This window comes from Blennius ocellaris (assembly GCF_963422515.1).
Source record: "Blennius ocellaris genome assembly, chromosome: 21".
In the NCBI taxonomy this organism is placed as follows: Eukaryota; Metazoa; Chordata; class Actinopteri; order Blenniiformes; family Blenniidae; genus Blennius; species Blennius ocellaris.
This window is the reverse complement of record NC_137670.1, coordinates 18719982-18733150: the sequence shown is the minus strand read 5'-3', so window position 1 is coordinate 18733150 and position 13169 is coordinate 18719982. Positions and strand designations below refer to the sequence as shown.

Here is a 13169-nt window from a genome sequence, read left to right as displayed (position 1 = left end):
AGTCAAGAAGTGCACCGCGGGAAATGAGATGCAAAACGACGTGTTGTGACACGCACGTGCATGAACTTTATGACTAGAAGTATCTGCCCTGACATCTGAGAAATAAGATCAATTCCTAAAGTAGAAAGCCTGGTTTAATCATCTCGCTTTGCAGATTCTTAATTTTTTTTTTTTTCATCCTTGGGACCGACGCTTTCAGATGTTTGGGGAGAAATCCTACCTGCTGATGCTGGAAGTGGCAGTGTCTCTCTCTCTCTCTCTCTCTCTCTCTCTCTCTCTCTCTCTCTCTCTCTCTCGAGAGAGAGAGAGAGAGAGAGAGAGAGAGAGAGAGAGAGAAATTAAAAACAAAAAAACCCTGGCTGACATTACCATTTTTCTCATGCTGACAGGGCACTTCAATATTTGAAAAAAAACAACAACAACAACAAAAAACCCAATTTGGACTGAGGCCTGACAAACAGAGAGAAGGTGAAGGGGCGGGGCTCGAGCTATTCATCCTCCAGTAACATTTGCAGCCTATCAATACCTGCTGCCTTGCAGAGTGCAATGGCAACTCCCCACGGCGTCCGGCGCCGCGCTTCTGCACATGAATCTATCAGAGGACACACAAAAGACGCGATGACTGTTTAAAGACAAAGAGGGATGCAGACCACCAGCTGCTCCCGGCCTTCAGCATCCACCTCTGGCTGGAAAGATCAAGAGGATAGCAGACAATAGCAGATTGGAAAAGTGCTTGATTTAAACTTATTATGAATCTGTTAAACCAAAATGTTTTCATATCTTTTCATTTTCTTTTTTTTTGCAGCTTTGACCCAATGGAACCATGGTGGATGTTAAAAAAAAAAAAAAAAAGCATAGAAAGGTCATCACTGTGAGTATCTATATCATTTTTATGTGTCATGTTATTAATATTACGTCAAGTATCAAAGACAAATTTGAAAGTGTTGAGGTCCGTCTGTGTGGACTTGAAACTGTTTAAGTTAAAGGCCCTAACTCGCACTTTTCCATTCATGCTTCTTCTTATTCCAAAAATATCACAACAACCACCTTCATCTCTGGAGCCCCGTGTGGCTCTTCAGCCCCCCTGTCACGGCCCCCTGACTTTTTCACAAAATTATCTATACATAAACACTTTACTCACATCTTGGTTTTGTTTGATTTTCAAAAATGATCTAATCTCCTGGCTGAAATCAGCTAAATAGAATAAAAATCAAAACAACAAGAAAAGCTAGAATAGTCCAAATAATTGATCAAATATGGAGAAAATAATAATTATTATTATTATTATCATCATCATCATTATTATATTAGACTATATATTTTATATATATATATATATATATATATATATATATATATATATATATATATATATATATATATATATATATATAAAATAAAAAATAATAAAAGTAGCTAAACTAAAAGTTTATAAAAAAGAAGAAAAGCAAAAGGAAGAAAACCAAGAAAGAAGGGATGAAAAAAGGAACAAAACCAATATAGATAAACCTGCTCTAACGCCAAGGAAATGCACATAAATGCATAAAATAGCTGTAGCGAGAAAATCCATAGAAAGAATTCTAATAGTGGCTGCAAGAGCTGAGAAATATAATTTAAAAAATTTGAATTCCACCTGTGACAGTTTCTGAATGCAGCCTAAATGTTTGCTTGTGTAACACTTTCTTCAAGATGTTTATCTTCCTTTCAGAGAACTAACATTGTTGCAGATTCAGACAAATGGTGGCAGAAATTTGGTGACAGCCTCTCCTGCAGTCATAAAGGTTGCAGGTCCATGTGACCACGTCGTTCTGTATCATGGATAAACTCAGTTCTGAGGCGGGCCTCCAGTCATCTGTGCAGACTGGCTTTTCTTTCAGGCAGCAGAGTGACAGTCTTCCCTTATTACCAGCACCCTTTCACCCTTTCACCTCCATCATAGCAACCGTCTGAAAGAGAAATCCACTCAAACTGTAGTCCCAGAAAAGAAAACAGCAGCCACAGGTTGCTTTCTGCAAATACCTGCCAACCACCGTGACGCAAAAGCCTTTTCCCACCGCATCATTCACACCGGGAGGAAAAGAGGGGCGACAACAATCTATCACTTCAGACAAACAAGTGTCTGGAGCAGAGAACTCCACAAGACTCCGTCTGCCGTCTGGTTTTAGAGTGAACCAGGCACAATGTGGTGGTTGTCGACTGCCGCTCTCTGAGACGAGGAGGACGACTGCAGATTGAATGGGGCGGTCGATAAACAGCCACAGATCCAGTAAAGAGCCGGCGCTCCCCTCATCTCATGCAGCTGGATGAGGCAGACGGAGGGAGACGGGATGAAGATCGGTGGGAAGACAAGTGTCTCCTGTCTGTCTGTTTGTTCAGAGTGTTTGCTGCTCGGCACACGGCGGTGGGTGAGAGAATTCACACTGCGGCAGCGTGTCTTACAGGGAGTCAAGGAGCGGCGAGTGACATCAACACTTCAGCCCAGGGAGCGTTTCATATCGGGACAATGAGGGTCAAGCAATGTCTCACCTCCATTCTGGTTGAAATTTAAAAGAGACATTTTTTTTTTAGAATTTGTATATTTTTGTATAATGGCTGATGATCTTTTAGTTCACAGCCTCTTAGTTAAAAAGAGGGGAAAAGGTACGTTTTTTGTGTTATGTCAAACCAATCTGAACCAATGAACACGTCGGTTTACTTTCCCTTTAAGAGCCAGGTGCACAGGTGGAGCAGAGCTGTTGTGAGTTAAAGCAAACATATTTTAATCTGCATAGAGTGGAAGTGAAAGGTTAAAATTTATTTATTTATTTATTTATTTATTTGTTTGTGGTTGTTGTTGTTCTTTTGTTTATCAAACAATTCCATAAGCTTATACAAGATTGCAGTAAATAAGCCGAATTCTCTCAAGTTTAATTTCCATCCCAAACATGAAAGAGAAACATTAAGACGTTAAAAAAAACAAAAACAAAAAGCAATCACAACAATTCATTAAAACAATGATGATGAACTAATTCCAGATTAGGGTTAAATCTACCCTAAAGTCAGGCCTTATATCGTCTCTTAAATCTGGTAAAGTGGATTACATTATCCCACAGCTCAAGGTCAAACATTCCACTTTGTGCATCCACAAAAACATGTCCTTATGAAAAGACGTGTGTAAGTAATTCAACACCTTTGTTTTGGCTGTATTGCATCCAAACAGCTCATCATACCACATCTGGTTTTAGCACAAAGTCAAGTGAGGTGCAGATATGGTTTCTGTTCAAACAGCTTTTCATGGACAGGAATAGGACACCTGCTTTCGTGTGAAACTAGCAAAGACGTGCAGCTCGGGGCAGCTTTGTACTTCCTGCGGTTGCGGGGCATTGTGAATGAAAAGCAAGAATAAAGAAACCAGCACAGTCCAGGGCATACGTCTCAAATTAAAATCTAACCCCAATCACTTTCCCCACTTTCCTCGATCTGCCCAGACGATTTGGAATGCAGTGGCGCTTCCATCAGACAACCAGCGAGCGAGAAAACATGATTTACTGTAATGGAGCAATGAAATGCAGCCATTGTTCGCTGACAGGTGTGGCTTAAACAAACTCGATCGACACGAGGTAACGTCGCAGAGTGGAATGTCCCCGCACAGAAAGACGGAGTTGAAACATCCTCCATGCTGAACAGGGGATCGGTTTTACCTCCACGGGGCTGAATCGCTCCAGCAGCAGGTCGTGAGATGGAAGAAAACTTTTTCAACACCATTTGGTCTAACCTGTTGTGCTTTAAAGGCTCAATTTCTCTTTCGCTGCACGTGAACAATAAAAAGCTGAACATGCCTGTGAGGGTGGAGTCAGCTCAGAAAATATGAAACACATATTTCCTGCTTTTCCTTTCTTGCATTGATTTGTCCAGGACGCACTGCTGCTCACAACTTGAAAGTAATGCAAAAGTGAACGATAAAGAAAGGAAGTGGCTCGGAGGGGGCGTCACTGCTCTCACTGATCTTCTTGAACAAAAAGCAGACAACAGATCATCTTCAGGATTGTTTGTAACCACATTTCCTGCCTGTCGCATCAAAACTGAGGCCGGTTTATACGTTCCTGCGTTAAAGAGTGACACAGCAACCTGATGGATTGTACAAAAGTAGGTCAGCTCTAGATTTTTAGCACTAATAGAATAATTGGCGCTGATTCACCATGAAAAACAACCTGTGCATGCTTGACGGCAGCGTCGGAGGGCCGGCAGGGAGAAATACAAGCACTGCAGTCACACGGCCATGGAAATGAAGTTCTGCTCCTGCTGGGCCTTTAGGGGTCAATTTCACTTGTTTTCCTCATGTTTCCATAATTTGCTCCCGTGTGGTGCGGCGACTGCATGAGAACTGTCAGGACGGATGAGCGACGGCACTTTGATGCTTCCCAGGTTTGACCGCCTGACGGATGTTTGCTAATGATGACGTTGCGGAAGAATTATTTGAGTGAGTTGATTTGCTTTCTCGCAATTTAATCATTGATTTTTCTATGAATGTCTCACCAAGAGAAACTGTGTGTAAGCTAAGGGTGTGTCCTAGCAGTCCCTCCTATCTCCTTTCCTATACACTCCTTAACCCTGTGGATGACCTCTGCTAGGAGGCTTCCTAAAGGAGTTAAGGAAAGGTGTTAGGAGGCTTCCTAAAGGAGTTAAGGAAAGGTGTTAGGAGGCTTCCTAAAGGAGTTAAGGAAAGGTGTTAGGAGGCTTCCTAAAGGAGTTAAGGAAAGGTGTTAGGAGGCTTCCTAAAGGAGTTAAGGAAAGGTGTTAGGAGGCTCCCTAAAGGAGTTAAGGAAAGGTGTTAGGAGGCTTCCTAAAGGAGTTAAGGAAAGGTGTGAGGAGGCTTTCTAAAGGAGTTAAGGAAAGGTGTTAGGAGGCTTCCTAAAGGAGTTAAGGAAAGGTGTTAGGAGGCTCCCTAAAGGAATAAGGAAAGGTGTTAGGAGGCTCCCTAAAGGAATAAGGAAAGGTGTGAGGAGGCTTTCTAAAGGAGTTAAGGAAAGGTGTTAGGAGGCTTCCTAAAGGAGTTAAGGAAAGGTGTTAGGAGGCTCCCTAAAGGAGTTAAGGAAAGGTGTTAGGAGGCTTCCTAAAGGAGTTAAGGAAAGGTGTTAGGAGGCTTTCTAAAGGAGTTAAGGAAAGGTGTTAGGAGGCTCCCTAAAGGAGTTAAGGAAAGGTGTTAGGAGGCTCCCTAAAGGAATAAGGAAAGGTGTGAGGAGGCTTTCTAAAGGAGTTAAGGAAAGGTGTTAGGAGGCTTCCTAAAGGAGTTAAGGAAAGGTGTTAGGAGGCTTCCTAAAGGAGTTAAGGAAAGGTGTTAGGAGGCTTCCTAAAGGAGTTAAGGAAAGGTGTTAGGAGGCTTTCTAAAGGAGTTAAGGAAAGGTGTTAGGAGGCTTCCTAAAGGAGTTAAGGAAAGGTGTTAGGAGGCTCCCTAAAGGAGTTAAGGAAAGGTGTTAGGAGGCTTCCTAAAGGAGTTAAGGAAAGGTGTTAGGAGGCTTTCTAAAGGAGTTAAGGAAAGGTGTTAGGAGGCTTCCTAAAGGAGTTAAGGAAAGGTGTTAGGAGGCCTCCTAAATGAGTTAAGGAAAGGTGTTAGGAGACAGCGGTGAAGGTGAATGATGTCTGCCGTGGTGAAAAAACTACAAATGTGTGAAAATGCACTACAACACGGCGGGATTCCATGTGACAGTACGCTCCACAGACACAGACAGCCCCCCAGGGAGGAGGACGCTGCAGGAAAACCCCCTCAGGTACAGAGAACATGCAAACTCCACACAGGAAGCTCCAGCAGACAGCAGAAACACATCTGGTTTAACCCAGCAGTGCAGAGCGCTCCTTCCTGTCCAGAGGTTAGGAAGCAGGAGGAAACATCTGACCCAGCCTTGTCCAAAGGTGACGCCAATATTCCTCCAGCACCTCTCAATGTTAATCATTCATTCTAAAAAGAAAAAACTACAGTGATTTTACAAGAACTTAATTCCCGGTGTCCTGGTGGCACGTGTGTGTTTCATTGTAGTGTTTGTGGGTAAACGTCACTGGAAGCAACAGATCGTTTGTTTGCTTTTTACTGATGTGTTGTCAACAATTAGCATTACAGGTTAGACCGTTTTTTAACGACGGTGATGCATCAATGTCGTATTCAGCTTTCAGGTACCATGCGCCAACATTTAGCAACACTGTTTTTCAACCAGTTCCAATCAGAAGAAGTCCAGATGCCACGGCGGTGGTTTCAGAATGGTTAGCATGTTGCTAACGCTAGCCCCTAATGTTACACTTTTTCATATTCTACTGAATTTATTCAGTTTATCTGTAATGTTGGTAGGTTTTTATGTACCTGTGGTAGGGTCAAATTGAGCATCCACTACCAGAGGGAGTGGTTATTTCCCCGCATGATGTCATGAAGGGAATCACTTCTAATTCGCTAAAAAGTGTATCAAGCAAATGAGGGAGATGACAAACTTTCTTTATTTCTGGGGTCTCATGAACAGGCTTTACCATTTATCATCGGAAAACCACGAGAAAGTGAATTTTGCACAATATGGGACCTGTAACCATGCGGATAGTGTGGAAACTGGTCCACTTTGTTCGGTGTATGCTAAGCTAACCGCTAGTAGTTGTACTCTTTACATTTATACGATGGGTAAAATCGAATTAAGTGCGTCTCTCAAAACAGACGTACAGAGTATTTATCTTAGCTCCAGTGTTTCAGTGGACTCTTTTAAAAAGTTGCTTTTAAAAACTGGACTCTTTTAAAAAGTTGCTTAGCAACTTAGAGACAAAAGCATCTGTCTCAAGGTGTTTTGAATGATGGACATAATTGGTGGGCAACATTTGTTTTGTTTTTAGCAAATGTGCATGTTTTGTTTTAATGTACTGACATTTTCCTGATATGTTCTATGGTGCCTGTTTTATCTGGAACCGTAATGTCCAGCTGCTTGTCTTGGCCAGGACGCTCTTTAAAAAAAATAAAAAAAGAGAGAGACATTTGTGATCTCAACGAGGTTTTTTTGTCTTCTGGGAAAGTAAAGTAAAAACCTGGAGGTGGACTGAAGCCAGACAAACTCACCGAGCTCTCTGGAGACGGGAGACACAATGGCGTTCTCTCCGATCTTTGACACCGCATCAAAGTACGTCTTTCCAGAGAGAATCATCGCTGTGTGGGAAGAGAGAGAGAGAGAGAGAGAGAGAGACTCGTAGGCTTTCAAAGACTTTCACCATCATTTCCAGAACTATTTCCAGCAAGACTTCTTCGGACAAGAAGGAGTGTTGTGAAGGTGCGTCATGTCGCGGGTTGAGGGTGAAAAGGCTTGTTCTACCTGTGACGGATTTCTCGTAGTTCTTGCCGAGGATGACCAGGTTCCTCAGGCCGGGGTTGAACTGTTCCACCACATTCTGCCACAACAGAGCACAGACACTTCAACCACCAGTCACTACACCAGTTCACTCTCATTGCTCAGGTGCCCACTCTTTCACTCACTAAAAAAAAACACAAACAGTGAGGCTGTGGGAGTGGGTGGAGACGAGAAATACATTAAAAACAAAACGACAGCAAAGTGTTTGTGCTGTTGCTCTATAAATATCAGCATGTGAGAACAATAAAACTTTCAATCTTTAACTTGACCCCTCATGTATGCCGGTGCAACTCCCAAAAGAGCGAAGTCCCAACACAAAGTGGCAGTCTATTTGCAGCACAAGCCTCATCCTCCTCCTCCTCCTGCCCCCTCTTTTCTCTCTCTCTATTGAAACGTCTGGGCTCTCCTCCCTGCCTCTAGTCCCCTGGCACCACTCCCTCAGTGCAACAATGAAGGGGCAGGTATGACTTTACATGGGAGAAGGAAGGAGGAAAAACAGGGAAACAGGTTCCTTGATTTCTGTTTGTCTCCCTCCCAGCTGGAACTGTGGCACTGAGATCTACTCTCTCTCTCTCTCTGTCTCTCTCTCTCTCTCTCTCTCTCTCTCTCTCTCGCTCTATTGCGAAACTGCTCAACAAAAGAAAACACAACTTTACCCTTCAATCAAACTAAAAAACAACCAGTAAAGCCATTAAAGACACTGATCAGTGAACCTGATGAGATCACATCTGAGATGATCAAATTATTGATCACTTCACCTCCGGTCTATTGATCCACTGGGTAAATAAAACTTTTCACACACACACACACACACACACACACACACACACACACACACACACACACACACACACACACACACACACACACACACACAGGTTCTTTACCAGTATGGTTTACTGCCATCTCACATTAATTGAGAGGGTGTGTCCTTCTTATGTACTTTTCCATAGAAACAACATGATGTGTTTTTTTAAATAACAAAACTTAAAAATAAAGGTTCTTCTATACAAAGGGCAATTTAACGGAATCAAACTGAAATTGTTGTTGTTGTTTTTAAGGAAAACTGTGTCCCTCCTTTAATGCCATTCAACACGCAGATTCATTTAACTATGAAATACTGAAGAATAAATAAAAAGAAAAAAAAGGGAAAAAAGGATGAACGATGTCCCACTCACCTTGTAGGTACTTTCTGTCAGCTTGCTCACATCTTCCGGAGCCCGAGACATGATTGCAGGTTGTTTTTCTCAAAAACAACACCAGTAAACAGAATTGTAATCCAGGTGATCACTTCTCCCAACAATAAATCCCAAACAAGTCGCTCGTACTCCAATTCTGCACCCTGACTGCGTGCATGCGGACAGACGCTCAGCAGCCGGCGGGAGACGCACTCACTGACTGACCGTGACTGACTGACTGACTGTCTGCCAGTCCGGGACACCGAGAGACACCGACAGACTCCGAGAGATTCCGAGAGATACCGAGAGGCTCCGAGAGACTCCGAGAGATACCGAGAGGCTCCGAAAGACTCCGAGAGGCTCCGAGAGATACCGAGAGACACCGAGAGGCTCCGAGAGATACCGAGAGACACCGAGAGGCTCCGAGAGATACCGAGAGGCTCCGAGAGATACCGAGAGGCTCCGAGAGACTCCGAGAGATACCGAGAGGCTCCGAAAGACTCCGAGAGGCTCCGAGAGACTCCGAGAGACTCCGAGAGGCTCCGAGAGGCTCCGAGAGACACCGAGAGGTTCCGAGAGACTCCGAGAGGCTCCGAGAGGCTCCGAGAGACTCCGAGAGGCTCCGAGAGACACCGAGAGGTTCCGAGAGACTCCGAGAGGTTCCGAGAGGCTCCGAGAGGTTCCGAGAGACACCGAGAGGCTCCGAGAGACTCCGAGAGGCTCCGAGAGGCTCCGAGAGGTTCCGATAGACTCCGAGAGGCTCCGATAGACTCCGAGAGATGCCGAGAGATACCGAGAGATACCGAGAGGCTCCGAGAGATTCCGAGAGACACCGAGAGGTTCCGAGAGATACCGAGAGACTCCGAGAGATACCGAGAGGCTCCGAGAGATACCGAGAGGCTCCGAGAGACTCCGAGAGATACCAAAAGGTTCCGAGAGATACCGAGCGGCTCCGAGAGACTCCGAGAGACACCGAGAGGCTCCGAGAGGCTCCGAGAGACTCCGAGAGGCGCCGAGAGACTCCGAGAGATACCGAGAGAAACCGAGAGATTCCAAGAGATACCGAGAGATACCGAGAGACTCCGAGAGACTTCGAAAGTTTCCGAAAGAGTCAGAGAGACTGGATTAAGATGGATCGAGGAGGTCACGAGGAACGTTTTATGTATAAAAGTTTTCTTGTTGTCAACATTTAAATGATTTAAAAAAAAAAAAGTTCAACAGGCTGACGTATGATACCGAAACGATACCGATAATGGCCGACAGAGGGCGCTACAACACAGCAATTTCTACATTCACAGTGACGGAACTACTACTACTACTACTACTACTACTACTAATGATAATAATAATAATAAGAATAATAATAATAATAATAATAATAATAATAATAATATAATAATAATATGTTCTTTTCAATTGAAAAATCTTAGTATCTTACTTTACTCGCTCGCTCGCTCGCTCGCACTCTCTCTCTCCCTCTGCGTGTGTGTGTGTGTAATACACAAATATATATATATATATATATATATATATATATATATATATATATACAATTTTGTTGGTGCCTGTTTTTATGCAATTTTTATTCATGTTCTGATTTTTTTCATGCTTTTATTTTGTAATCTTCACATGATATTTTTTTATGACTGTGTTATGAAGTGTTTTAAAAATTAAATGTATCATCATCATCATCATCCTCATCATCATTATGTATCAATTCATTGACTGACTGATCCACTGCCACAGCATACACTTATAGGGTCTTTTATAAATATACATTTCATGGAAGCAAAATGTTAAAAATGAGATTTAAAAATAGCTACAGCCCCACGTCTTTAATGCAAATAAAATGACATGTGAAATTGTATTGGGATTATCAAGGTATTGGAATTATCAAAAGTTGCAAATATGTGCAGCCTGAAGCTGTAAGCTCTATTATTTTAGATCTATATGAAGGGTTTGTTATTGGAAGAGGACAGACCAGTTTTTATATTGAAGACAGCAGGAACAAACCCTGAATATTAATTAATATATATATTGTATTTTATAGTACATTTCAATACTTCTACATTTTGATGAAAGTAATAATTGTCCAATCGGTCTTTCCTCTCTCACCAGTCTCTTTTGCTGAAGCATCTATGAGTAATAATATTTTCTCTAATTTTGGTCTATATGCATATATTTGCTTCCACTTTCATTCATTCAGGACACATTATGTTGTTCTTCATATCCATGGTAGTTTACTTTAAGCCTTCTTCAATCTTTTCTTGTTCTTGACTTCAACAAGGCCGGCCTCAGAGGTTTTTTTTTTCTTTTTTTCATAAATGCAATAAAGATAATGCTTCTTGACTCAAACATGCAATAAATGAAAACACCACAAATTGAACATAATGTGAAGTGAGAGCTTGAGGCCCTGCAGCGGCTGCCCTCTTCTGTTAGCTGTAGAGCCATTTATCCAGGTACAATAAAATATAGAACAGACAGGCAAAGCGGTAGCACAAGGAAAAGGGCTTTTCAGGATCTTCTCCTTTTTATTCATCATTCATATGTTTTGAAAGTCTTGACACTCATAATAAAATGACAGGCTTCACTGTGGTGGGTTGGAAAGTATGAGCTGGATCTGACTTGACTACAATAACCTGCACCCACACTGTGCTGAATTCATTTGAACTGTTTCTATTTCTCTAACCCTTTATGAAACTCCAATTGTCTGCACCGCATTTCCATTCTGGCTTTTTTTCTTCCCTTCTTTTCCTGAGAGGAATGTGACCTCCTGCTCAAAAGCTGATTGTTGCTCCTCGGCCCCATGATTGAAACGCATGGTGACAATTTCAAGCCTTTACAGCTTCACATCTGCATGACAGAGTCCTGCTGACCCAGCCCCCCCCCCCCCCCCCCCACACACACACACACACACATCAACACCTCCCCTCTCACTTTCAGGACTAACTTTATTCTGACTTGAGATCCTGAAGGGATCTCTGGTGTGTCGATATGGACAGGTGAGTGAAACATCTCCCTCCACATTCTCCTGTAGAAATGCTTTTTCTTAACTTTGTGTTGTGTGCATGCAGAAAACATGCAGCGTGGAGCCTGTTGGTTCTGGTCCTGGTTCCTCTGGGTGTGTCAGAGACGACCACCAGTCCTCTGACAGAACTGGGTTTGTTATCCATCCTCTGGAGTATGTCGCAGAAATCTTCGTTTCACAACTGAGCGGGTTGTTCCTTTGATTTAGAGAACATCGCGGGGAAGCTGGTGTTCTACCAAACAGAGGGAAACGCCACCTTGGTGAGAGACACAGGAGAACTGGCGTCTGATGTTCCCACAGAGACCATGTTTGAACTCTTTGATCCCCACAAGAACTTCAGCAAGGCGTCCTTCACCTACACCTGGGACCTGGGCAACGGGTGAGAATTCCTCACATGGAATTATACAGACAGTCTTTTCAACATTGAATGCTTTTTTTTTTTTTTTTCCTTCCCTCTTTGTAATCCTGCAGAGAAGTGATCCAAGGGACTGAGCCGGTTGTCCGTTACCTTTACTCTGAATCTGGGAACTACACACTGCAGCTGAAAGTCGGAGTGAACTTGACGACATACACTCCTCTACTCACCGGGGTGTACTCCATGGACGTTCAAGTGCTTGGTTAGTGGCTTTACATCATATTTTCTGAGCCTTTTTTTTTTTTTTTTGATATTTTACTGACCCCATTTTTGAGTCTAGTCCTTTATTCGTCACACACAACAATTATACACAGCATCATGTGCAGTGGAATGTTTTTCAGTACATGTTCCGCAAAGAGACAACAGTTTTTATGGGATGGGAAGAATTAAAATACAAATCGAGAACACATAATGAAAATAGCACAATGTGTGACATTAATAATAATGAAGAGATTTAAGGCACATGAAGGATAAATAGATAATAAATATAGGTAGACCAGTGTTAAATAGTGCAAATAAACAGTATATACAAAGCAATTTGCCGGAGTCTATTTTTCTCTGGGTAATCTTGTTTCAATATTGAATTCATATTTAATGATAACTACATATAGAAGCAAGGCCTGCTGGGGTCAAGGGTCAACCTGCTCATGGACCCTCAGAGGTAAACATCCAAACACAACCACTATGACACTACTGCACTACTACTACTACTACTACTACTACTACTAATAATAATAATAATAATAATAATAATAATAATAGTAATAATCTTTGTTGTAAATATGATGTATTTCATAGATATTTCTGTATTAGTGGAAGCTAGACGGAGAACAATCCATCAACCAGACACTACAGTTTTAATGGCTGTATCTGATGATCCAGAGACAGAATAAACTGAGTTCACTTTACTTGGATTTTATTTCTCGTGTTAAATAAAAATGTAGTTTATACAAAGAACAATCTTAGATATATATGATGCAAAAAGTAGACATTTTAAAATAGATCTAACAGAATATCTCTTAGAAGTGTACAAAGATTTAACAGACATTTCAAAAACATCTAACGAGTAGAGTCATGATTCATTGCATTGTGAAACCAACAGTTATTACAGAATATAAGTTGTCATTTGAGATCATCATTACCATGAAACAATGACAAGTGGTCACAAGTTCAGCAATTAAAACAAAGTAGACTGCTGG

The 13169-nt window shown here is 42.1% G+C and overlaps 1 protein-coding gene across 2 annotated transcripts in view; it reads right to left on the bottom strand.

Moving 5' to 3' along the window:
* baiap2l1a (BAR/IMD domain containing adaptor protein 2 like 1a) overlaps window positions 1-8726 on the bottom strand; it is a 30650-nt gene extending 21924 nt beyond the window's left edge. For both annotated transcript variants that reach the window (XM_080516888.1, XM_080516889.1), the window contains exons 1-3: window positions 8528-8726; window positions 7314-7389; window positions 7064-7150 (exon numbers count right to left, since the gene is read on the bottom strand). In XM_080516888.1, the coding sequence (XP_080373014.1) occupies window positions 7064-7150; window positions 7314-7389; window positions 8528-8578 (214 nt within the window). In that variant the 5' untranslated portion in view covers window positions 8579-8726. The remainder of the gene's footprint in view (window positions 1-7063; window positions 7151-7313; window positions 7390-8527) is intronic.
* Window positions 8727-13169: the final 4443 nt, after the last annotated feature.